This window comes from Xiphias gladius, chromosome 5 (assembly GCF_016859285.1).
Source record: "Xiphias gladius isolate SHS-SW01 ecotype Sanya breed wild chromosome 5, ASM1685928v1, whole genome shotgun sequence".
Classification (NCBI taxonomy): domain Eukaryota; kingdom Metazoa; phylum Chordata; class Actinopteri; order Istiophoriformes; family Xiphiidae; genus Xiphias; species Xiphias gladius.
In genome coordinates, this window is record NC_053404.1 from 16,005,107 (window position 1) to 16,032,987 (window position 27,881).

General features: G+C 40.5%; 1 protein-coding gene across 1 annotated transcript in view; it reads right to left on the reverse strand.

Annotated features, from left to right (window-relative positions):
• The window catches only part of LOC120789546 (collectin-12-like), a 35,493-nt gene extending 10,226 nt beyond the window's left edge, over positions 1-25,267 (reverse strand). Inside the window, exons 1-2 of the mRNA XM_040126278.1 lie at positions 24,972-25,267; positions 23,808-23,858 (exon numbers count right to left, since the gene is read on the reverse strand). Of these exons, the coding sequence (XP_039982212.1) occupies positions 23,808-23,858; positions 24,972-24,978 (58 nt within the window). The 5' untranslated portion in view covers positions 24,979-25,267. The remainder of the gene's footprint in view (positions 1-23,807; positions 23,859-24,971) is intronic.
• Positions 25,268-27,881: the final 2,614 nt, after the last annotated feature.

The following is a 27,881-nucleotide window of genomic DNA, read 5'->3' on the forward strand; positions in this document are numbered from 1 at the left end:
GGTAACACAGCTGTGTTTCATTGTCAGTTCAGGAAGTGTGTGTCTCTACGTGTGTCGGAAAAGGTTTGGAGGTGCAGTGTATGATTGTGGGGGGGTTTCTGGTCTTCATGCACCTGGAATGAAACTAACTTCATATGATTTAATATGAAGGAATAGCTCTCATTCAACAAGGATTCAATAACATGACTATCACATATCCAGATTAAAAGTAACAGCACCATAAAACCAGTCAGTTACCATCATACATCAAACTGTTAAGTGCAGGCACCATTTAGTGCCAAAGATTTCACCACCCATCTAGTTCAAGTGCATTTTAAATGATGAGGTAATTTCTTCAGTAAATTAAAAATTCAGCCCTGATTGGCTGCTCAGGGTTTCACTGGGAGTTTAGAAGCCGAAGTTAACAACTTGACTCGGTCTTATGGGTGTGAAGGGATTGTTAATGATTACTAAGTGTTAGACCTCAGTGAAACACCAAGTCCAGCTGGAAGGTAGGTCTCCTCAGCACCCGGCCAGCCTGAGAGAACATGAGATTTACCGTAAAAAGCACAGACATGTCCTACAGTCAAAAAAAAAAAAAGAATTAAAAAGAGGGTTTTAAGTGTACTGCTTCGATGATTTCACTTTTGCCAACTCAAGTGACACCACTGCCTCGCAGGCCAAATAACAGACTTACTTTATTTCATCTGCCTAAAGCTGCACTCCTTGCGTTCCCAAAAATAACAATGCAGAACTCAAACTCAGAAACTCAAACAGTTTCAAGCATGACATCTTAAGAGGAGCTGGACCGACCAATCGGCCGGGCGGATACAGTGACGGATGATAGCTTATTACAATTATAAATTGATATGTGTTGACCAATACGTAACAAGAAATTGCAGTACAGAAATGCCAAACTAGTTTTGAGGTAATTTAGAAACAGTCTCAACATTACAATACCAGTTCTTGCCATGATCTTCACATCTTTAAACTTTCATCAGTTTATTTTTTGAGTATATGTTAGTGTTATGCCATAACACAACAGTGACATATTATCACCTTATAAACTTTAGATGGTGAACGTGTTAGCAAATAGTTGCCTATCTACACATGCAGCAGAAACAGAGCAACACCAGCATTCATTTGGAGTTGCGTTTTAGGTGACCTGGTAATGTAAGTCCAATCTCTCCTTTTAGCTCTTTTTTGCTCTCCACCAATTCCTGAGGAAAATATATGACTTTTAAGCAGCTAAATGCTTTATTGTTTTCACCAGCTAACTGCTAACTTTTTCTTGTTTAGTGGTGGGCAGGTAGCATACAGTGATTTTATCAGAGCTTTTTTGCTTAAAAAAGATGCCTGCTTTGGTTGACAAAAAACAGTCATGAGGGCAATGAGAATGAAGCAAAACATGACCCCTTTCAGATTAAATATAGTACTTACACCCATACTTAATGTAAAAATATTGATTAAAGCAGCTTTAAACATATATAATGCCCCCACGGTCCCCAACACAAATGACACCACTGTCTTTCAGGCCAAATAAAAATCCTACTTTATTTTTTCTGCCTGAAGCTGCACCCAAAAAATCTGTAAATAAATCTTATCTTGAACATGTGTTCCCATGAATGACAATGTAGACGTCCATAAATTTCATCCAACTATTTGAAAGCATGACACCTTTACATAAGCCAAATCAACCTTTCGTGACCTCTGCTGATTTCTTGCCAAAATCTTCACATCTTTAAAGTAAGCAGGTCCTTATGTGGGAGGAAAAGTTTGAATAGAAGTGGAAACAGAAAGTGGAAAGGCATGATATGAGTCAGAGAAATGAGTGAAAATCTGGGTACAGTTGTTTTCTGCTTGAATTATTGTATCACACACCTGAGAGTGACCTCAGCTTTCAGAACCCCAAAACATGGCTGATGCTCATGTCCAAATCATGTGAAGAGCCTCAATGGCCTCCTTAAGTATTCATGCCTGAAAGACATTAGTCTTTAAAAGCACAGTTCCAGCTCTGGGTGTGGAGCGAGTTACTAAGCACAGAGTAGTTACCACAGCTGTGTTTAGGACATCAGGAGTTACCAAAGTCTTCCCTTGCCACTGGTTTAACTGTAAGCAGAGAAGTGCACTCTGGGAATAAAGCCACGATAAATGATTGCATTTCTGAATCATTCATAACTGCTGACATGTTTGAAGTGTCAGCTCATGCATGCTTCCACAATAAAACAAGCATATCAGTTCATCAGTTCACAGTAATCACAGTGCTGCTGCCCAAATTTGCCGTTCCAATCCAAACACACTGACAGTGTTTACAAGTCTGCTGTGCTGAAATGATACCAAAACACTTTGTAACGGTATAAACTATTACACAGGCAACAGGCTTTTCCTTTCCAGCGCACACTTGAGTGATGATGTTCAGATGCTCTCTGCATAAGTGGAGAATTGGGGGTTGGCTGTCAAATATGGAGGACACCTGGCATAACACAAAACACATGGCTGACAACACAACAACAAAAGGCGAGATTTCGGTTTCACAGTTCGTCACAGAGAGAACAGACATCAGATGGAGCAGCTGTAATCCTTTCAACCCCTGAGTGTCGACACACCAGTGGGCTGTCTACAGCTCTATCAGGGGTCGTGATCTGCTTGCTGTTCCTTTCCCAGTGGGTTACTTCCTGGATGAGGAGGACAAATAAGGAAAAAAGCACATGCTTGACTTAACTGCTAAGTGAGGCTTTAGGATAATGTTGGTGTTTTTTTTTAATTTGTGAGAATCACCTGTTGTTCCTCTTTTACACTGTTCCTTGTGCTTTTTCTAAAATATGAAAGTTCATCATCAGCGTAGGTGGCGATATCAGGGCTCCCTTCAAGAAGCTGTTGTTCAACTTTCACGATTATATCTTGACTGTCTTGGGTATGTTGAGTGAGGTAATATCAGCGGCTAGATTATGTTTAGGGCTTGGTATTTACATTTTTTTTTTTTTAATTATAGCCTGACTAATACCGTTTTTTTGAGGCTGAGGCTGATATTGTAGTTATAAGATAAGATAGAGATGAAAAATCAACTTGTAAGCGCTCCCTGGTGGACATACTTTACTATGTAATGATGTCACTGTTTGAAATTTCTGTACTGCAATTTTTTATTTATCAGCGGATATATACATCGATACCAATACCAAAACTGCAATAAGCTAATAATGGCCGCAATTGCTGTCAATCTACCTATTAAGTTTTAATGTTATATTATTAATTAAATCAGAAACTATTTGATCAAAGAAAAGGAGGAGTATGGATTGACCCAAGCATTTGATGCCAGCTTTTAGTACTTAAAGTTTAGGAAACATTTTAGTCAGCACCAAAAAAGTGTTGAGGTTCTTACTTACTAGCCTTAGTTTCTGCTTACTGTCAGTCACCACATACTGTATCTACAGGGAGACAGAGAAGAGACATCCGGGTGTTAAGGTTTACAATGGGCTAAATTTGGTTGAAAGGTTACTGTCTAGGCTCCTTATAACTGTAGTTTCGACAGCATTTAAATGATAACATTTCAACGTGTAACATCATTACACATTGAAATGTTATCATTGAAATCCTGTTAAAACAGTGGTTGTGTGTAACTACTGTATAGACATCTACAAAGATCACTTTTCAACCAAATTTAGCCCAGTTTTAACTTAGACGCCTAGTTGTCTTTTAACCTGCAAATTACCACAACCACGCTTACTGGGATGTGGCTTTGTAAACTACATTGTCACATTCATGTCCTCTTACTCATGCTGCTTTTGTTAGCAGGAACATAAAGTTATTTGAAGCTAGATTTGACACAGTTTGGGTTTCAAAAATGATGGCCTACAAATAAATGCTAAAAACCTGAATCCAATACAGCAAGCATTACAAAATTACTATTGAACCTATAATGTAGACAAACATAATCTAATGGATTTTCATCCCAAATTAAACAATTGGACTAAAAAACTAAACATCATGATTAAGTAATATAGAGACCCCTGGGATATGACTCCACATTCTACAGCATCCGGCAGTTTTACATGACAAATGGCCAGATGGATATGGACATGAGAGAGTCAGGACAAATATATTTCACACCTTCTCAAATATCTGTCGTACTAATAGAGCCCAGATGCACAAATCCTAACACATGGACAAAATATGTCGAGGTTTGTAGCACATGAACTTTGGCTACATGTTGAGTAATAAGTTCAGGCCTGCTGATACAGTATAAAAAAGCTTCTGGAGGGACAAATTTCTCAATAAATATTAAAATCAGGAAGATGAGAACTTTAAGCAGAGTGGAAAAACATACATGAACAGTGACCTCCTTGTTCAGAGTTTAACATTAGAGAGATTCCATTTCCTTTAGTTTGGCTGCTCATCATTAAATCGGACACTGATTCGTCATCTTTCCCTTTAGTTTGCACAGTCAGACACAGTTGGATCTTATCAACCACAACTACAAAAACAACCATTTACCAGGATGCTCAGACCACGGGCTGACCACTTTCACTGTTCATGGCAAAACAAAAACGAACAGAAAGTGCCTTTCCACAACAAGAACACACCAGTGGGTTTTTAAATTTGAATGATTCCCTTTGTCATTGTGTATTTTGGCTCGACAAAGACACCCATTGTTCCTGCAAAATCTATGTTGAAATTATATCTGGACAGTGTCCATCTTGGTCATAATAAAGTGTCTCCAAGCCTCTGTATTTCATCAGCCTCATTACCTGAAACAAAGGATTACCCAAACATCATCTTTTTCATCTCGACATGGCCTTTAATTTGTCCCTGAAATGTCAAAATAATGTCCAGGAGGCCACAGTAAAGCATAGCCAATACTTGAGCCATGCTCATTAAACGATAATGTTTATTTACTGTAAATAGATGAAGGGACGCTATAGTAACGGATGAGAACACAAAGCTGTGAGCTGAGGTCACACAAGCCCCGATTTGGATCCCTGCCTTGCCTAACACACACTCAACTCCTTTCCAGGAACCACAGTGCAGATCTTCTCCAACAGGGCAATCAGTGAATTATACCTGGCACCAAAGACAAAGAGAGTTCAAGAAAAACTGCAGCAGTGGATTAATTCCTCAAAAACTTGACTTCAGTAAAGTAAAGTAAAAGCAGCAATATCACAAAGGGAATATCTTCTATTACAACTCAAAATTCTGTACTCTAAATTGTATCTTTGGCTAAAACATCAAATATACCACAGTCATTGTGAAGAGAGAAAGATCACTCGTATCTTGTTTTTACAATTTCTGATTAGTAGAAGTACAAAGAGAGACAAAGAAAGAGAGAAGGGGAGAAGGGCTCAAAGAAACTAAGACATAGGGAAAGAAAGACAGGGAGTAACAAAGGACAGAGGAAAGTTTGAAGAAAAGAAGGAAAAGGAAAGATGGAATAGGGATAGAAAAATGGAAGGAAAAGGGACAGAGTTTAAGAAAGAAGAAAAAGAGGGACGGAAAGATGGAAGGATAAGTGGAAGAAAGAGGAAAATAAGTAAGGGAAAAGGAAAGAAAGGGGTGGAAAGTGGACAGAAAAAAGATGAAATAAAAAAGAGAGAAAAAGTGAGTGTGGTACAGGTTGAGTAAACACCAGATAATATGCCACTGCTAAAACATGGTAGTTATTCATAGTTTCCAAAAACAGCAATATTTATCTCATGCTGAAAGTAAAATCTAAATCTGAAAAGTAATTAGTAGCTACAGCTATCAGATAAAAGGTATGCAAAGGCACAACAGTTTTTCTCCCAAAATGGAAACACTTAAACCTGCATTATTATGTTTTTGGTCTCTTGGGGGCAGCACAGCAAGCTGTAAACACAACATTAATAAATTATCACATTATAAAGTTGACATTTTAGCAGTAGCAGTTGACTATTGGCATGATGCAACATTAGCATTCATTTCGACATTTTTATTTGACTGTGGCGCCCCCTGTGGTAGTATCTAAAAAAGCACAGCAATGCATGCTGTTTGCCTGACCATACAGCTCCAGCATGGGGACACCGAGATGAATGGGCTGGAATCAATACATAGACAGCCGCAATTTTCACAAGGACTGACCTTTTTTCTGCTAACAGAAATTACTGTAATGCTATAAAATCACATAACAATTCTGCACATAGTGGCTTTAAGTGCCTAAGCCTAAAAAATATACTAAAATCCAGTACTTGAGTAAATACACCTCTGACTCTCATTACATCACAGAGACAGGAGCGCAGCTGCTACTTACCACATCAACCAACAGGATCTCTGCTGATTGTGAAAGTTTTTTCACAGAGTGCCAAAACCATAGCTGGTTTTTTCTTATTGTTTTGCTTTTTTTTTTTTTAATAGCCATGCCATCTGTCCTTCATTACTCAGACTGAAAGAAGAGGTTTTACAGGATCTATGATACACTGTAATCTAAGCCAAGATGTTTTACAGTCAGGAGGGAGACGATGGCCCAATGAATGACTCATACACAGCTCGGCTTTCTCAATGGCATGATGAGGTGGCCTGCGCTGTTTCATGTGCTGCGGCAGTGTGTGTGAGCGAGTGCCATGCTCCATGACTTTCAGTGTTTGTGGACATAAATCAGTGACTTTCGGTAACTTCCAGCTGGAGCTTTAATTTTAAAGAAAAACTACTCCTGTGGATCTTCTCACTGTGTTAAATATTAGCAATCTGTGATGTTTGATGCATTCCAGGAGTAGTTTTAATTTGCCTCTTTGGTGTACCACTTTCTCTCAACCTGCCTTGGAGACATCTGCTTAGTTGGTGATTCCCTACTAGAAAAACTTCCTATAGTGCTCTGAGTGTAAACTTAGTTCAATAAAATTTGTAACTTGTAGCAGGAGAGGACATGAAGGAAAGCAAACAAAATGTGAGTTTGATTACTCTTGGAACCACCGAACAGAAAATAGTCATAGAAATGAAAGTTACATCACTAACAGCTCTTGTAACTGTACTTTTGGGTACGCTTTCCTCTAAAGGAACGTGCAAAGGGAGGTGCTTGCATCCACACTGAACGGCATCCTCAGTCAATTCACAAAGCTTTCTCATAGCAAAGGTCCTGGCTGCATGGTTACTCCACCTAATAACTGACTGTTTAACAGCTTGGACAATAGATACTGTCCTACAGCATGCCCACCGCACTCACTTTGAGGCTGTACCTGCCAATGATGCAATTGGAGGAAGTGCAGAATTAGGGCCAAAGGGTTGTGAGTTTATGGGATGGCTTTGGGGCCCTGCATGAGACCGACACCTCCCAGCTCCATGTGTGGTCTGATATAGGCTCCATCTCTTTTATTATATGATGGAAACCATGCTCCTCATCACATGAGACAGGCTGCCATGATGCTCATGGTTATATGTGAATGAGGGGGAGTGAGAGGAGGGGTGGAGACAGGAATGACAAGGCCAACCCTCATTCAAAGGAGGATGAATTTTGGGGGAGAGACATAAATGTTCCAAAATACGAGTCTGGAAGCAAAATGATTTAAAGAACTTAGAGGTGGAGGGAAAGCAGTGATGGATGAATAGTAAAAACTATTGTCACATTCATCCAAAGCGAGCCGAGAACCTCTCAGGGACCGCACACAGGGCAGATCATGTAAAAAATGGAAGAGGAAAGAAAGTGGTGTCTATCCGACAGCATTACTCTGATTGTGCTTTGTATCACACCCAACAAAAGGCATTTTCCAATTGTGAGGCAACCACGATTACAGCATCCAGCAGCTCTCCCAAGGCTCCAACCGTCCTCCACCTCGCTTTGGGGGAGAGAGCCCACATAAAGATCTAATGCACCCGTCAGATCTCCTTTGATGTTAAGACAGGTTTATGGGGTAACATTAGACACATATTAAAAAGGAAAGAGACAAGAAACAGGGTTATTTGTTAATACATGGTTATATTTTTGGTCTACCGAGAGGACACAATTTTGAAAGATGAAATTTGAAAGGCTGTAAAACCAAAACAGTGAGCTAAAAGATACTTAAACGCTCTGTAGAGCTGAAAGGAACAGCAGATTCAGGAGATAATTTTCTGTGGGTTTGTCACTACAAGTGAGACATTTCACATTCCACATAGTCATTTGATCCACTGATAACATAAAACATATTGATTAATGCAGCTCTAATGTGAAATTAAGTTCAGGATTAACCGGGAGATCTTTTTTCCAAGTAGAATGCTCATAAGGAAATGTAAAAGGTTACAGATATTCTTTCTTGCCAAGGAGCCAAATCCTGTGTGAAAAATTAGATTCTTTTCTTTGTTTTTTTTTTTCTTGAACAAACATTTCTTCATCTTGCAAATAACACTGATTGGACACAGAGACTGCTCAAACTATCACTACTCATCCTACCATAATGACGTTTGACCACCTTATAGTAAAGATAGAGAAATAAACATTTCCAAAATGCTTTTCAGATGAGCTGTGATCAGACAAGCATGCAGTCTGCGGCAGCATCCATGGCCTCTCCTTCCCTGCACCCTCCCACGAGCCCAGAGGCCCCGTTCGACTCTGTTCAGACTCAGCGCTCGCTGCAGTTACACAAACAGGTCGTCTTTCCAGAAAACTACGTCAACAATGGAGTGGATCGGGGAATGGACTTACTCAGCTCAGGGATTTGGGGCCCACGGAGTGACTTGGGTTTTAGTTACAAAGCAAAACATTGGATCTTAAGCACCCCAAAGTTGCAGCTCTCTCGTAAGTGTGTGTGTTTCTTTTTCCCTGTGTGTGTGTGTGTGTGTGTGTGTGTGTCTCTGTGTGTGTGTTTGTGTGTGTGTGTGTGTGTGTGTGTATGTGTGTGGCCCACTGGTTAATGACCATCACATTAGCATCCAGAATTTGAGAGCCTGCCTACGCTCAACTACACCATCAGCAAAAAGAAGTGAGTTCAAAGGGAGAATGCAGGAAAGCAGGACAAGAAAAACAAAAGAAAGACTTTATCCAAAGAAAAACAAGATTCAAAGGCTGTTTGTCTTCACTCAGCTGCCATTCATCCGTAAAAGATGATCACAAACAGCAGCATTTCACAATATGCCCATACAGCTTTTTAATCAGGAGCTTGTTTTCTTTTAAACAAAAAAATGCAACACAAGAAAAACTTGCAGAAAGGCTCCAGCGCTTTCCTACAGAGTCGACTCTCAGCTGCAAAGACCTGGACCGGAGATTCTGTCTCCAAAACCTCATCTGATCGCCTTCCACTCTGCCGGGTCAGATCTCCCACTGGCAGCTTTAGGTGCCAGTCAAAAAGTGAAAACCACTACAACGACTCTCAGTGCCGACCAAGGGCTGGCAAATACTTAAAAGAAAAATAAACAGCTAAATGCCATCAATTGGAGAAAACCAGCAATAAAATAAATAACATGACATTTTCCCTCTGATGAGCAGCTGGGATAATAAACCACAAAATGGTATTTGAGGCATGCCTTTTTCTGATTCTGGCAGGCTCTTTTTGTTAGAGCTTTTGGAAATTCTTTTGGGAAATCAGAGCTTGTTGCACTGCACTGCATTTACCTCATCTGTTGGACCTCAAGGACACGCACAATGCTTTTTTGGTGAGAAACACTGAATGTAAAAAGAATCTTTGCGTTGTGATGAGAACACTCCACTGGGCACCTTAAAATCAAGCTGCAACCACCACAGCTGTATGTGTAAACTAATAGAGAATTGCCTATTGATGCAATGCCTAAAGATGCAATTCTCATAATGGCCACTGGATGCTGGATTTTATTGATTGACAGGTGTCTCAACTCATCACACTCAGCTGTGGTTGGTCTTCCCACTGCAAACACACCACTATCCTGTTGTTATAACAACTAAGTCAAAACATGCAAAATCGTACAGTCTGAACCAGTCTGTCATCTGTAATGTGACCTGAATTACCATTAAAACTCAATGGGCAGTGTCCAAAAGGCCACACTTGTGACAAGCAGATAGAGTCAGAGAATGATGCACAGCAGCAGAATAATACTGACCAATACAGTCAGCAAAAAACAAAACAAAACAAAAACAAAGATAAAACATCTCCAAATGCTTTACAGAAACCGTAAGGATCCAGCTAAATCAATGCAGACATACATTTATGCATGCACGCATTACAAATCCCCAGACAAAGGAAAGTGTGATGTTTTGCGTTTGATTCTGAGGCTGACCATTTTGAAATATCTAAAACTAAAACTATCCAGCAAAAGAAAAGACCAGATTATTTTTCAGTCGCCGTAATGTCAGGCTGAATTTTTGAGCTAAGTCTACTGTAGCACTTCTAAAACAGCGTCTGAAAAGTAAATATACTGAACTACAGTTCCTGTTCTGCTGAGGTGCTTCCAGATAAAACTTTAAAGCAATAAAAGAACTGTGTAGTTTACTGGGATATTTAACAGGAAGCTGCTTGGGAAAAATCTCTATGGGACAGTTGTTTTTAAAGGCCGTGCCCACATCAGCCAAATTCATCACTGCCTTGGCCACATTCACCACTAACCCTGCCATATGGGCGGAGGACTGGTCTTCACCGACACACATCTTGTGTGCTTTGAAACCCAGTGACGGAACGTGTTTCCTCTCTGACCGATCTACTGTTGATTGACATTTTCGATTCAAGCCGACGGTTTCCGCTCACCACTGCTGGTGTCGCCTGTGGGTAACTTTGGTATAGCATTATGGTCATCGAGGAGAGAGCCGCTCTGTGATTTCAAGGTTGCACGTAATAAGAAGCACTATCATTTTAACAGTGGCTTTGTGGGAACAAGGAGGGCTGTAAAATATGAATAGGACTGTGGTGTGTGTGTTGACAGGTGGTTAGACAACCATAAAGAGGCTTAAAATGAATTCAAATACATATTGCGAAATTTAACATTTATGCCAATTTGGAATATATTTTTTAAAATGTATAATCAAGAAGTGGATGTGATGTGTAGTTTGTTTTTTTAAAAACTATTTCAAAGGTATTTTTTAAAACCCTGTTATTTCAATACAAAGCCATACACAGTATCAGTGTAGTATACTGTATTTAGTAGCATGTAAGTAAAGAAGGAGATTTTGGACAAAATATGCACTGCTCAGAATGTCGGAAACTTCATAATAGAAACAAAGAAATTACAATAGCTTGTGCTACTCGCTCAGCAATAATTCATATTTAAGAGTGAGAGCCAACCATATGCAGAATGTTCAATTCTCCCTCTGAGGTGGGTAACAATGGAAATGGCTTCTGTTGCATGCAGCACCGTGGGTGTTGGAGTTCCTACTGAGTTGCCCACCACATCTGCGGTCGGATGCGAAGCCGTGACATGTCAGTCTGAATGACAACAAGCCATCCTGGTCAGGAAGAAGAGGACGTTTTCCTGCCAAATCCTGCTCAGACAGACGCACTCCAGACATGAGGCCGGCACGCTCTTCTACCTCAGAGCAGCCTGTAGCCTGGGAGATGAAACATACAGAGGCAGGAGAAGCTGTCTGACATCTGGGTAGTGAATCACACGGAGGCAACGCCAGTCACTGAAAGTACTAATCAACACCAGACAATGGCTTTAAATTACTCTACCCAACTGTTTGGATTAATTTAAAAGAAGTGCTGGAGAGAAAACTCCTTTCTGAAGTGATCATCCTATTGCTCCAAACAGCGTGATCCATTTACCAAAAAACTATTTGTGATCAAAACTACAGCACCTTCAGGATCCTCACCTACAGCTGCAGCAATGTGTGCCATGAGGTATTTGTGACAAAATGATGGGATTTACTTGAGGGAAGAATTTGATGGTGAAATTGAGGAACTCAGAAACCCTTTCAACTGTAGCATTTTACATCTTTAGAAAATACGTTCCTGAAAAAAAAGTTTGTTTCCATCCAAACAAGAGTTATAAATTATGTTACTTCATAGTTAAATCTTGGCTGGGACTGTCAGGAGTAGGGCCGTTCCCTTCATATTTCATACTTCAGTGTGCATACATCACGTCACTACTGTATCTCTGTGAAGATTCTCAGTCTTCCATGACGCATTCCCTTTGCTCAGTCTGTGATATTCTGCTACTGTTTATCTGCACAGAAAAGCCTAAGTGAAACCCTTACTGTTTTACTCCGATTCTGAAGCACCACCATACAAGGGAAGATAGAAGCACTGAACATATGGAGTCACTGAATACAGATTCTTGGGAACACCAACAAAATCAGCACAATGTTTGCATGTTCAGATGAGCTTTACCTCAAAAATGGAGCACCCAATTTAATCAGGTATATGATGTTTGGAAGAGCAGAAAAGTACTTTAGCTTTTTAAAAAAAAATGTTTTATTAATGTTTTAAATAACCATATGCATGCATGATAAGCATTGTGCAGTGCTCTGAAAGGTGCCAGAAAATGAATGTAGTGAATTCCCTCTGCCTGCAGTCTCAGCCACACATGGAAAATGTGATAGTCATTGTGCATGTGACAGGGTTTTGGAGCCCAACACTGTTCCTCTCCACTTCAACTCCCTTTTGCAAACCAGGAAGCTGTAGGTTGATCTTGGCAACCTTCACGATAATTTTTCCCCCTTTCATTAACAATTTGGACTGTGAAGAACAGATTTAGCGGGTTTTATTACTCACACCTAAAGAGGAGGAATTAGAATCCCCAAATTCATTGTTAAAGTGTGCCTGTGTGTTCTGCTGCCGGAGGTGTTGGAGAAATTTTAGTGTTTGCAGGCACAGGAGACGCACGCACATAAAAGTATGCGTTTGTACTACAAGACTGAGATGTTGTGTGTTATTCTAAGGCTGAACAAACACATGCACAGACACGCACATGGAAGGGAATACAAACGTAAGATCTAATGTGCAAGCATGTTCCCTGCAGAACAAAGAGCTGCAGGTTGCCAAAATCCTACATAAGCCTTTTCACAGGAGATGTTAAAGGAACGCAGGTGTCGTGAGTGCCTTTCTCCACTCTGCAATTCTTTTATGTAATTACTAAATCAATGACTCAGACCCCGTTTGAACAAAGCCCTAAAAGGCACTTAAATAGAGGTGATGCTGAACTAGAAAACCCTCTCCTGACATCTGCGTGTGGGTCAGGTCAAGGCCACTGGGGTTATTACGGTGTGTGAGAGCTGGAGGAGGGAGGAGGGGGGGGGGGTTGCTGCTTTTCCTCACTCTTAAAGGTGAGTAAGAAAAGTCACTGACACTCGGATGATCACAGGCCACATTGAAAATAGCAGCTAACTACCAGCACATGTGTCCTGGCAAAAAATAAAACACTGATCGACCGTCTGCTCTTCGCACCCAACGCCTGGAGCTGTGTTACTGCTGTTTTATTCAGCCCAGTGAAGGCGCAACAGCGAGCAAAAGAGTGGGAGGGGGTGGATAGTTTGGACAAAAGTTTACAGGGACGTTCGGAACTGACTGTGATGTCAAAACCGCTTATTGTGCTGGAGTTTCTATACCTGCTGTCCAGTGGTGAAAGATGTATTCAGATCATTGACTTAAAAGGGCACTCCACTGATTTTACACATCAAAGCTGATTAACCCTGAGTACTACTCAGCCTGCGAAAGATGTTGTGTAAAATCTTTTGTGGCTACGGAGCTGTTCTGTTAAGTCTAAGAAAAATTAGGCAAGTGACATAATTCGGATATCGTGGTTTAGGATTGGATTTAAACAGCAAATCTGCGTTACAAACTGGGGGCTTGTGTTTAAAAGATGTGGGCATTAAACAGCCAGGAAGGGTCTACTGTTAAAGCAGAGTTATTGTGGTCACCAGTGTCTGACTTGTTAATAGCGTTGACGTCAGCATCCAAGTCCTAATTACAACTAGGAAAGTCAATCTTTCCGGAAAGTTGCTGATATATGGGTACTCTTAAGTAAAAGTAGCAATATCTTAATTTAAAAATACTTGAATGCATATTACAAGTTGAAAAACAATGGCCCATTTCCCAGAAGAAATTTGTGAGCACTGCTTTCATGCAGGTTGCAACATCACACTTGATTGTCGCTTGCAAATTGCAGATTAAACTTGCTAGAACTGCAGCGCTCTTGTATATGCATGCATGGGTCACTAGTATGGCATTTGTTTCATTAGTGAAATGTGTCAAAATCAATACAACAATAGGTGATCCTCATGCATGTTGTAAATGTGCATTCAATGTTTTTAATTAATTTTAACACTGCAAGGTTAATTAATTTGCAGTCGTATTTCTGACCACCAGATGAATGTAGGTGTAATATTCGCTTTTCTTCTGCCAATTCCTTTGTCTGTCTGCTGTTTGGTGCTGAGCAGGTAGCGTATGGTGGGTTTTTATTTAGACCTTATTCCACTGAAAACAGCTGCCTCCCGTTGCCAAATAGAGCGATGATGAGAGCGGTGAAAGTGAAGCAAAACAGTAAAATGGTGCAACATAAAACCAAAACAATGAGCTGAAAGACGTTAAAATGCTCCCTAGTGCTCAAGGAAACTGCAGAGTCAGAAGATAGATCCCTGCTGATTTGTCACTCTGAGCGACACCTTTCACATTACACGTAGTCATCTGATCCATCGTTAATAAAAAGATATTTTAATCTACAAGTAACTGTAGCTGTCAAAAATGTACTGGACTTAAGTATGTAGTAGTGTAAAACTAACATACTATAGTACAAGAACCTCAAAACTAAACTTGAGTACGTGTGTAAAAGCACTTTGTTACATTCCATTACTGATGCTGTCACCTGATAATGTACAGCTGAAAACTCAAGGAAAATGGAAAAATTATGTGTTCAATAAAATTCCTCTGTGATCGGCTGCCATTTCCCCTTTTGGCTGCTTTTCTTTACACTCAGACAGTTCTGTTGGATTCCAGGTTGAAAGGATTGAATTTAAATAACAGAGATAAGACTGTCTAAATGTCTGCGTGCGAGAGGAATGAAGGTCTGTGAAAAACTGCAGATATAAACTAACGATCTTTTAATTGTATTAATGTGAGTGCATATGCTCTTATGCCATAAAGGTGTGTAGTTTGTGCTTCACTAAACACTTCCAGCTGGATCTTATACTGTTACAACTCCCTCCTTTCCTTTATCTACTCCCATCTCACACACACTCACATACATCCTTATTGCCTCGCAAAAAAAAAAACCCTCTTCCAAACCCATCCATCCACTTCCTGCTCTTCTCTTACAACCGGCTGCATCTCTTCCACCTTCTCCCACATCCTTTTCACTCCCTTCCCACCTCCTGGGATAAAATACCCTCTTGCCCAGCAGCCCCTGCTCTTCTTGCTCACTCAGAATCTTGGTGTTATTTCTTCTCCCATCTGTTCGATTGTGTGCGATTCTCCCAAAGCCAGATATTAGGAAATCCCTCATTCCTGGTCTGCTCATCATCTTTCTGTTTACAACCAGAGGTGTCACCCCTCTTCAGAATCTCTGGGCGAATCTCCTCTCTCTCCTCAGAGAAAATAAGACTTAAGCCTGACGTGAAACTGAGACATGGAGCTGGTTTCTGTAAGCCACTGGTTTGACATCTGACTTTATTTTTTTAATCACATTATACTTCATTGGTTCTGGGTGTCTCCTTGGGAAATATAATTTGTATCGTGAAACTACATTTTTCTTGGGCTCTCTCACACAAACACGCACACATCCTCTTTCTCCTTTTGACACCACATTAATTTCTTCCTTTCTCTCTAACGTGCTTGAAGAGTTTTTGGGTGTCCCCAGGACTTTTTAAAATACTTGAAAAGCTTTTGGGTATAAAGACTTGTGAGATAAAGCTATCAAAAAATAAATCTGTGCCCTGGCCATTGGATTTAAAATAATGTATATAAAAAAAACCCAATATAGAATCTGCTGCACAAGACACCACATGGCATAAAAAAGCCAAAATCAATATGCTAAGACACAAAGATATTAAAATTATTGCTCAAGACGTTTTGACTCTCTAGGTCGTCATCAGAGCCAAACAGAGCAACAGCAAACACTTCTGCTTATACTGAATGATCATAATTAGGGAACAAGCAACGGGTTTTGGGCAGCTAGTCACAAAACATCAAGAACAGGTGTTAAAGAGGCATGATACCTTTTGATGTGACGAAAAAATTGTTGTCATTTTTTTCACTCTGTGCTTAAAAATGCTGTAAAATTCATTTCTACTGCTGAAATTGTTCTGTGTTTTCATTAAAATATAGTGCCCAATTGCATCCGCATGCCTCCACTCTTGATCTGTACCTAACATATGAGGGAAAACCCTATGTTAGATATTAATGTCTATCTAGCAGGAGTTTTAAAATGATTTCAGTGTGAACATTATGAGTTAAAAAACAAGACCTCTGTGAAATCTAGGCTTGTCTTTAAACACAAGCCAAACTTGAGTTTCTTGATTTTTACCAGACAAGCCCATGACAGAAAAAAAGAAAAACCCTGTTTTACTGCTGGTCTGTCTCATTTTAGCAGGTGACTTCAGGAAGTGCCTCACAATCTCTGTCTGCTCTCTACAGCAGGTGTCTGACCTGCTCCAAGTTCAGGTCAGATTTAAGTATTGTTTGAGGTTAAAGTATGTCTGTGTCTAGAGCTTCCACAAGAGCTCATTTTACCACACGGTCACTATGAACCATTTAACCAGAATTTAGACTTGCCTTACCTGATTTTTGGCCACCTCGGGGCTACTCACACAACACTTACATATTATCACCTTTTAAGTCAATATATGGCAACTTGTTGGCAAATAGTTGCCTTTTATGCATCCAACAGATATGGAGCAACATTAGCATTAGTTTGGAATCGTGTTTTGTGTTCACATGATGAATGCAAATTAAATTTTATTTATCCTCTCTCCTTTTAGCTCTGTTTTGGTCTCCATCAATTCCTGGTGGGGATATTAGGCTCTTCAGCTGCTAAACGGTTCACTATTTTTACCACCCAGCGGTGCTGGGCAGGTAGCGTACAGTGTGTTTTTGGATCTTTTTGTGCTGAAAAATTTCCAGATGACAGCAGTGAGACTGAAACCGTAAGGTTGTGGGCCGTATAACCAAAACAACGAGCTGAAAGACGCTAAAACTGAGGGGCTTTCCAGAGTCAAGTGATCAGTCTCAGTGGGTTTGCCACTACAAGTGGCCCCTTTCACATGACACATAGTAATGCGATGCATTATTACAATAAAAAAAATACTGATTGTAAGAGCTTTTACAACAAAATGAAATTTAGCTAACTGTAACTGAGAATATGAAATTTAAACTGATGGACTCTGAGAATCACATGAGAAAAAATGCAAACATTAGCAGCAAAGAGAACAAGCAGCAACAACAAGCAAAGAAAAGCAAAATACACATTTGCGCTACCACATGCATAATAAATATGTTTGCAAAGGCATGCTAACTTTTAAGTCTCAAGGCCAAAAGAACATTTTTTTGACAGTGGTATGGCAGAAAGTGAATTTATGTATAAAGTCTTTGTACATTTTATAAAAGCATTAAGGGAGCAAGACCTGCCAGGCACGAAGGAACCAAGAGGCAGAAATTCAGAAAACCACAACATAACATACACACAAAAAAAGAAACCCACAGCAAAGTGCATAAAAATCCTCATCAGATATTCTGACAAACACACTGCAAAGTCTCACATGACAGTATGTATTAAATGTGTCAGTGCCTGACAAACACAGGCTAGTAATGTTAACATAACCGTGTTAACCAGGATGGATGAGGTGGCGGGTGAAATGTCATTATGACCACAGCTAAAGGAGCTTGTGAAGTCGGGGAATGCTCTTTGCCAGAGAAACCCACCGGACTGAACCAAGCCCTGGCTATGCTGACACAGCTGGTTCCAGGCACAGACACCCCAACACAGTGCTCGGCTCCAGGAATGTTCCAGGCCTTACTGGAGAAACCATAACAAGTGCAGGAAATACATTAGTGCGCTCTGGGTTCCACACCGGCCACAAACTCTCCTGAGCCCAGCCTCTTGAAACCCACATGTGTGGGAACAGCAGACACAGCAGCAAAGGGAGGAAGACCCCCATCCAGACATCAGTGTAGATCCCAGGAGGACCTGCTGCATGGGGCAATCAGGTCTCCTTTATTACATTACTGGCCCTGACTCCTACCTGGAGACTAATATACAAGTACTCCAGCAATGCATGACATGAAAGCCAGTGCAGGATGGTGATGAATGCCATTTACATAAAATATGGTGTCACTTGTAAATGTAACCTCACTGAATTGTGAAAAAGTCATACATTGTTATTTATTGTCAATCTGTGACATTCAAAGCATTCAATCGCTAATTTGTAAGGGTAGTCTTGCAATTTGCTTTTTGGTGGACCGACTTTGCCTCACCTTGTCCTCTGTATTTCTAACTCAGGTTGTTTTTATCTCCTACCTTTACCTAATAGCTTTTGTGGAAACTCAGTACACTTGAATTCAGTATTTGACATGTGTTTGTGTCAGGTACAACATAAACTATATAAGATATAATGTGGGCCCCCTCTTTGATGTTTCAGTTGCTTGCTAACTTGCTAACCTAAAGCTATGTTTCAGAAAAAAGTAAGTGTCCTTTGGAATTCTTTGGAACCTATAAAACTTGTATATGCAGTATATACCATAAGTACACTTCAGGCTCTGAGCTTCAGCACATTCAATTTGAAATAAAATAATGGATACTACAATAAAGTGCCAGGTCTCAGCTCTAATCTGAGTCGGTTTGCATCAATATAGAAAGAACTGTGTGGAAGATAGAGCCCTTTAAACACATAGTGCCCAAAGTTTAGGGGTTCAAAAGTAAATTGGGCAGATACACATGAAGCCAAACAAAATCGTCGTATTTAATATTTTGCGGAAAATCTTTTGCAGTCAATGACTGCATGAAGTCTTCGACCCACGGACATCAGCAGACACTTTGTGTCTTCCCTGGTGATGCTCTCCCAGAGCTTCACTGCAGCCTCCTTCAGCTCTTCAGCTTGTTGTGGGGTCTCTCTGCCTTTAGTCTGGCCTTTACCAAGTGGAACGCGTTCAAGGATATTCCACCTCTTCAACCTGAAAAGCTCTGTGGTTGTTTTGGCCATATGTTTAGGATCGTTGTCCTGCCGAATGATGAAATGTCGTCCAATGAGTTTTGATGCATTTGACTGAATGTGACCTCAGCAGTGAAATCTCAATAAATGCCAGTGTGCCAGTTCCACTGGAAGCCACAACAGAACCACTGCCATGTTTGACAGATGTGGTGGTGGCTTTGGATCATGAGCTGTTCCTTTTTTCTCACAGTTTCCTCCCTCCATAATTTTGACAAAGGTTGATTTTTGTTTCATCTGTCCATGGAACTTATTTCCACAACTCTGCCGGTTTCTTTTTGTGTGTTTTTGTGAACGGCACTCTGACCTTTCTCTTTTTGTGGTTTACCAGGGGATTGCATCTTATGGTGAATCCTCCGAGGTTGTTGTCATGACGTGTTCTTTTGATTGTCGACTAGGAAACATGTACGCCTACATCCTTGAGAGTGTTCTTGACTTTCTGTGCAGGCATAAAGGGGTTTTTCTTCACCGTGCAAATGATTATCTACACAACCACAGGACTCTACCAGGTCATATGCCATTTTCTAGTTTTCCTGTGTGCCCCTGCTTTTTTTGAATGTAGAGGTAAACCAACCACCTTTGATAACTCTCTGTTTTGTTTTTTTTTTTCTATTTTGTCTAATTACTTTTGAGGTAATTTTGGCACTCTATGTTAAAAGGGCTTTATCTCCCACAAAGTTTGTTCAATATCGACGTAAACCTATTCAAAATGTAGGACAAACCAGAGCCTGAAGAATGAAAAATGTGTAACTGTCCAAATACTTACCGTCTGGGCTGTTTTTGGCAACGCTCAAAAACATCTTCTTGGTTAGAAAAACCCCACCCATATCTCAGACATTAATGCTGCTTCCAATGGGTGCCACTAGCATTTTGCTAACATGAAAGACCATTATCAATGGTAACTGCATCCTCATTTAACTTGTGCATGTGTTTGAACTTATTGCATTCAGCTGTGGATTCTCTCCATGTTGGTGGAGAGAGACAAGTCAATAGTGATAAGAGTAATAACTAATAAACTATTATTGACCTTTGTGTCCTACTGAGGTTTAGTCGATGTACACACGAATAAACGTGCCAACTACATTTTTCTTCCTGAGCAAAGATGAGGCACAAACTTTGTAGTTACAGGGTTTTTGTGACTCATGGGTTCATGGTTTGAGTTGGGAAACTGCAGACTGCCAGTGACCGATTCTTATACCAGCTCTGAAACAGTTCAGCCAAAGATCAGGTAGGTTTTGTTATTATTCTGATGGCCTTCTTATGTCAACCCCCACAGAAAAATAAATATGCTTAAACCTTGAGCACTGTGGAAATAATTCCAGTCTGGCTTCAACTTGGCAGGAAGGGAGATGGGATTACCATATGAATTCACTCAGTGCCTGTACTAGTGAGTATGTGTGTTTGTGTGTGTGTGTGGTGTGCATTTCCACTTGTATACAAGCGAGTGGAAAATGCACGTCTATGTGTGTATTTATGTAAATATACATGATGTATGCATGCTTTCTGGATGACGTTTGTGTAATATACAGAATCAGAAACAGTTCGCTCTGTTTAAAATGTGTGTGTGTCTTTGTCTGTGAGTGTGTGTGTGTGTGTGTGTGTGTGTGTGTGTGTGTGTGTGTGTGTGTGTGTGTGTACCAACTGGGCTCTTTCTGACCTTTGTAAAGCCAAATCATTACTTTGCACGTCAGCAAATGTACAAACACCCCCAATGGTACTTTTAAAGATATTTCCTCACATAGTACGTAAGTGTTACTTGTATATGTGTGGTGATATTACACATTGTACATTTTAATGAAAACCTGGAGGTACAGCTGGGTTTTCTGGTGTTGGTGAATTATAGCCAAAGCAGTGAGGAAACTGGATGAACCTTGTGTAAGATTTTACAACAACTCCATTAGTGCATTTTACAAAACTGAGATCAGTTCATCTAATCTTGGAATTGGAGGAATTGGAGGAGAGCTTTGTCAACAACTTTCTTGGAAGATGAAACCAACAGGCATTTAGCTGTTTTTGTTTTTAATCTTTCCTAACAGATTCTTTAAAGTGAAAAGACAAAGCATACGAACCAAAAGTCTCTCGATTCTTTTATACCACAACTCTGAAGCATCTTGTTGAAAGGAGTTTGTACATGTTTTAGCCAGTTAACTACAAATCACACACTTTGCAATACTGGAGTCCATCTTCCAAAGAATATAATTTCTTTCAACACTGATTTCTTTCTTGGAAACCACTGACTTCTAGACATTTCAGTAAGGTATGAACATCCATCTGCAGAGTCTTGAAACTCAGCTTGACATAGATAAATTAGAGCAGTGAACATTTAAATTCTTTTAAATTTTACTATGCTGATACAGTTGCAAAGAGGCACTTTCTTTGTGATATGTTCAAGTGCTTGTGTGAAACTACTAAATCCAAAAGCACCCTAATAATCCCAGGAAACACCAAAGTCTTGTTGTCCCAATCTTGTTCGTCGCCCATTTTCGATTTCTTTTATGTTGTATTTATGTAATGCTTTTACCCAAAGTACTTTACAATTCTCACTCACATGCATGCAATGCTGTTCAATAGCTGACTAGCTAATAGTGGATCTCTAAACTCTCAACTGCACTACTCCTCAACAAATGAAACTAAAAAGTAAAGGTGGCTAAATAGTCACCGTGCCATTTTGAGCTCAGTGGTGACTTTATAACAGTCAACAGTCAAAGCTTGGACATGTCACAACAATTTAAACACTATTTGTCTCCTGGGAGAATGCAATGAATTAAAGCAAAATATTCAGAGAGAAAATAACTGTTTGTTTCCCCCTGAGTGCAGAGATTAAAGTGCTAATAGTGGAAGAATGAGGGTTTTGCGATGGTTTGCATGAATGCAGTTCTGTTGCACAAACAAGCCTCTGAAGGGGTGAGGCAGACCATTGGAGCCGACCCCTGCAAACAGCTGCCGTGTCCCTGCGAAGACCAACAGCGCTCAGCTCAGAGTTCAACAGCTCTCTCTTCCTACTCCTACGAAATGTCAAGAGTTCATTTGAATAAAGTTAAAAGTGAGCTGGATTTGGCTCCCCTCCCCACAGCTCTCTAATCTAATCCATGAGCGGAACTCGCACGCGCTCACACAGAAAGACAAACAGGATGCCTCTACTTGGGTGACTCGGATGAAAGAGACTGTGTTTTTACACAGTTTGAATTCGTCTCTGCCAGTGCTGTTGTCCACTGCCTAACATCCACTCTCATGGACCTCGGCCGAACTGCGTGTGAATGAGTCATACTGCAGCAACACCCTAAATACAGAGATGCAGAGGCTCCTGATCCCAAATCAATGTTGAGTCAACAGAACAGTGATGGAGCACGAGATCTGTCTCCACGGAGAATAATAATGATGTGTTTGAGTGTGTGTGTGACACAGCGTTTGCCCTTTGCCGGCACTTTTTTCTTCGACCCGCCCCCCCGACTGCAAATCTTTCCTGTGAAAAAGTATTGGCAATGGAGAGATTGTGCATAATTAAAAAGGAAGAATGAGTAAAAAAGGCAAGGGGGAGCACAGAATGGACCATATTACAGTTGGCAGGAAAGAAAAGATGGGCCAGAGTTGCTAATTTTCAAGGGTCAGCTCAACCAAATTATAGAAAGACATTAGTTTGGCCAAAACTTTCCAAACTTCCAAACTTCGATGCATTTTGTTGATAGTGAGGTCTGTGGATTATCCTGAGTAATCGGGACACTTTTTCTGGAAAGACATGTTGCTGTTGCATTTTATGATTGTAGCATCGGAAATGTAGTTTAATGACCAGTGAATAGGTGCAGATACATGCATTACTCATGTCTGTGTTTGTAGTCGCAGCAATAGTCTAAGTTCAGTGCTGTACATAAAGTGATGCGAGACTAAGAGAGATCAAGAGCCATGTTGGTGGTAGGTACGAAGCCACTGAGATGTCCACAACATTGCTGCGTTGATGCTGCTAAAAGTAAAACTGGAGAAAAAGTCTTATACGTCTTCTTTGTAGTCAACTAAGTTTAATCACTGCTAGTTTATTGAAATGGAGGCAGAAATATGGGAATGGGAAAATAAAATCAAAACTATCTGCACGAATAGATATCACGTGAGGTAAGTGAAATATCGTATGTTTGTTTTTTGTCATTTGGGTGAGCTGACCCTTGAAGCGTTTTACTCCTTGTATCATTCTGGTCTTGTTTGGTTCACTACCAATGTAAAAAGTCAGCTGGGAAAATGCGTAAAAACTCCAGATGCCCTTCGAACAAATAAGAGTGAGTTCCCAGCTGCTTTAATCTACACACGTGAGTACACAAACCAAATGCACATGAACTCTGTCTGCATGTGTCGCGCCACAACAATATGCAGCAAGTTGACGACGATTCTGAGTTTGAGCGACTCCACATTTTTGGGGTCCTCAGCATGTCTGTGTGAGTCAGCATGTTTTAGTGCCTCAGTTTAAGTGGATAAAAGAGAGTTCCTGAATCTTCTTGATCTGGTGAGCTCTGTCAGCAGTCGTTGGGCCTGTGGTGAGCCGGACCTCACAGACTGTCAGCCACATTTATGTTCAACCAAAAGGAAGCGAAGCCATTAGTGAAGGAGCCAAATATCAAGACAAATGGGACTCGGGCAGCCTGCTGTCTGTGTGCTGTGGTTACTGATATTCCCATAAATATAGAGGTAATTCTGGGTAACAACAGAAAAGAGTTGAGCTCACACCATTTAATTTTCAACCAACAATAAAAGTTTTATTATTAGAGCTCCGAGTGTGCTGACCTTTATCTCTTCCAACTTTAGAAAAAGGAAAAAAATTTTCACTCACCGAACCTCTTGTATCCAAAAGACTGTACTTCCTCCTCGTCTGCAAAGTCGTCTGTGTGACATAATCAGAAACATATGACAGAAATAGGTCATACGCACGCTACTGGGGGTTGCATTGTGTTTAAAGCAGTCGGTGGGACTCCACAAACAAAATAAAGAGAAACACTACGGGGCAGCTGCACAGAGCCAAGAATTCCCAGTGTTACCCTAGAATTCAATCATTTCTGTTTGTGAGAGTGGAGGTAGCCAACAAGGCTTAAGGTTGGAGATAGCGGAGTATCATCTCTGGTGCGTGTGTGTGTGTGTGTGTGTGTGTGTGTGTGTGTGTAGATAGGAGGTCCAGAGAACTGTAAAAGCCACAGGCTGCGGTTTCTCTGGTTTGTTGATAGTAAACCCTAATTACACTCTGCTACACTACACTGAAGACTGGAGCAGAGCACGGAGAACATCACTGGTAATGGTAAACAGATGGCTTCGGGAGGGCTGAGCTGTGTGTGTGTGTTTGTTGGTGGGGTAGTCAGAGGGGGTTAGACTAGATGAAGAGCCACTGATGCCAAGTGAATCAGATCTGCCTGAGTGCTATTCCCCCCAAGTTTCTCTTCATAGAATGATTCAAATATTGTAGTTATTGATGCAGCAAATACTGTTTAACTGGCCACTTGCTGGAGTGTAAGCACCAATGAAGCAGTTAGTAATGAAACGCTGCAAACCACACACACACACACCACAGGTGGTGTTCACTGGTTACTGGTCATCATCAGGATCTTCTCCATGCCATGTTAAAGTTTTTGGGAGACTGGGACTAGCCCTCTGTTTTCTTAGTCAGATTCAGATTCATGAGGGATTTTTTTCAATCTCACAGTGGGAGATTCCCTGGTACGCAACCTAATTGTTCAAACATGATTTGGGGGTTTTGTTTCTTTCAATGGGCTGCAACTAAGTGGTGGGAAGAAAGAACTCCAAGTATTTCACAACTTCTGCACCGCAGTTCTGTAATGTCATCCAGATGTGACTCGCGCCCCAAATAGAAATCTACTGCGCACAGACTGAATCAAGTTTGAATATATGAATTTGAAAATAAATAAATTAATTTAAAACAAAAAACAAAAAAAAAAAAAACAAACAACACATGCAGTTAATTATCAGCTACACGCCGGCTACGTACCTTTCATGGCGTTTTATAACTTGTGGAGGACTGTAGAAGAGATGAGGACCCCTGTCACTTTCTGCGCATCTCAGCATCCAAGTGCAAAGGTGCAAAAAAAAACTTGTTCCGCGGAGAACGACGCACGCTTACCGGAGAAACAATCAAACTACACGCACGTCTTCATGTCGAGCGTTCAGCTTAAAATCCCATGGTCTCCGTGCTGCTTGCTCGCTGTGGCTCGGAGGGGCTTGGGCAGGGGCGTTGCGTGATGTTGCCGGAGCCTCGTCCAGCGGCGCTGAGGGAAGGAGAGCCGATCGGAGTGCTATCTGTCACTACGAGTGTAAAGCTACGCAGAATGACAAACTACACTTCCGGTGTAGCTTTCAGAATTAAATCGAGGGTTTTTTTTTTTTTTGTTGTTGTTGCATGATGTGTTGCATGAGAAGGTACAAATGTAGTGTTTTCTAAAAGGAGTCACGGTTCTATGAAAATTCAGTCCTTTTTTTTTTTTTTTTTTTAACTCTTTTTAACTTTTTTTTCCTTCAATCTACATACTTATAGGTTACACATGGCAGTTATCTGTATGCCACCAAACACAAACTCCGCATTAAAGGAAAGTTTGACATTTTGGGAACTAGGCATCGCTTTCATAAGAAGATCTATATCACGCTAATATTAGTCTGATATGTAGGCTATGATTCTCCAGACAGGAGATGGTTAGCTTAAAGACTGGAAACGGACGGGAAACAGCGGAGACTACAAATTGACATTTTTCATTGTTTTTTTTTGCACAAATGAAACCAACCAGATGTAACATGTCAATGGGTGAGCTTTAGAGGTCCTTGTAAGCAAAACTTTTTTTTCACCTTTGGACATAGCCCAGCTAGTTGTTTCCCCCTGTTTTCTAGTCTGTATGCTAAGCTAAGCTAATCAGCCGCTTAAATGAATATCTTAGTAAGAAAGAAAGGAAGACCCTGCTAAACCTGTTTTTTCCAAAATGCCAAACTAGAAATTTACGGCTTTCCTTTTTTGGGAACACAAAGCCTTGTGTAACGGAGCAGGCATCTGGATATGGAGCAAATTCGTTTTCAAGTCTAGCTATAGTATCCTATAGCTTTTTAGTTTAAAACCGATTGTCAGCTGAACAAGACTCTGAATTAGAGTCTTACTATTTTCTAATAGGTCACCCTTCATTATGTATTTATTTATAAGTTGTAACTAATGGCTTTACTAATGGTTTAATAATTCACTAAAACTTTAATGATCAGTTACAAGCAATTATTTAGAACAACCTATGGGTATTGGACAGTATGACCACTAACCTTCTGGAAAAGGGCGCCAGAGGATCTGGACCTATTGCCGTTTATTTAGGACTTATTGAGAATTTATCAATGGATTACTAACATCTATAACTTAATTTAGTTAAATGTTGTTGACATCACCAAAAGCAAATTATTAACACAGAGGTATTTTCTTTCTTACAACATGGCAACCAATAATGTGTTCTTATTAATGTCCTATTAGAACTGTTCCATAAAGAAGTCATGTATGATTTATTAACCATTAACAGAGCTGGTAGTTTCAATTTATAAACCCTTTAAAAAGGTGACTTATTAGAAAGTGTTCCTATGATAATATGAGCACTCCTCAGCAGACTGTGACCAGCTACATGAATTAACTGATAGTTTGGTCTGTAAGAAATTCAGAAAATAGTGAGAAATGCCATCAAAGTCATCCAGAGCCCAAAGTGACACCTTCACAATGTTTGTTTTGTCCAAACAACAGTCCAAACCTCAATGTTATTAAAAAAAAAAAGAAAGAAAGAAAGAGAGAAAATAATTAAATGGAAAAGCAGCAAATGTTCACATTTGTGAAGTTACAACCAAGAAACATTTGACTTAAATTATTATGGGTATTATGGGTAGTTTAGTTACAGCAAAGCATCTCCGTTTGTAAGGTAAGTAGTAACGTGACCTGATGAACCTTTCTCTGCTGATGTTCAGCCCTATCAGCGAGGCCATTTCTGCGCCCCCCCGGCACTCTTATTTTGAAGGGTAAGGTGCTTCATTTCCGGTATTCTCCCACCTTTCTCCTTAGATTTTTTCTTTTTTCCGGACAGCTTGACGCGCTCACCAGTTACCGTGGCCGCGACCAGAGTCCGCCGAAGTCCTGCCGGTGGCCGCCCCGCCCGCTCCTGCCGCGTCGCCCCCCCCGGACAGTCAGAGAGAGGAGGCGCGGGCCTGCTCCCGGCACCGCAGAGTCCTGGACGTCGCGCGGCGCTGCAGTAATCCAGCCGGAGATGAGATTAAGTTACTGGGGGCTGATGGCAATCGCGTCCCCCGGGTGAAAACCTGGTACTCATTAAAGATAATTTCAGAGGTTTGGGGCGGTGGAGGCGACACCCAAACAGCGGCGTTCCTGTGCGGTTCCTGTGTTTTTATATATATTCACATCTCATTTTTCCTCGTTTTTATCACCTTCCAATTCAAGTGATATTCCTTTCGGGAATTTGGCCCCGTCTGAGGTTCCCAGCAACAGGTCAATCATGCGGTTTCGGGTTTTCTATCGTATGACCTATCACAGTAATCCCACATTATTCTGATACATTGCAAAAACGTCCGTATTTTCAAGTGTTTTTTTCTTTTGTTTCCATAAAAAACAATAGGAAAAAAAATCTGCCAGTCCAGTAGGATTATTTAAACCTTGCCATCAAATGAATGTGTTGCAAATCACTGGTGTGCATTTGTCATTTGTTTGTATGAAAATAAAGTTTTAAAGATTCAATTATATACAAAAGTGCCTCGATAAGATGGATATCTTTAGCATTTTACTGCTATATTGTCAGTTCCAGGCACATAGGTTTACCTTTTTCTTTGTGTCACTTTAATCGATGTATGATAAAGGCAACCAGATGGGTTGGTTCGCTGT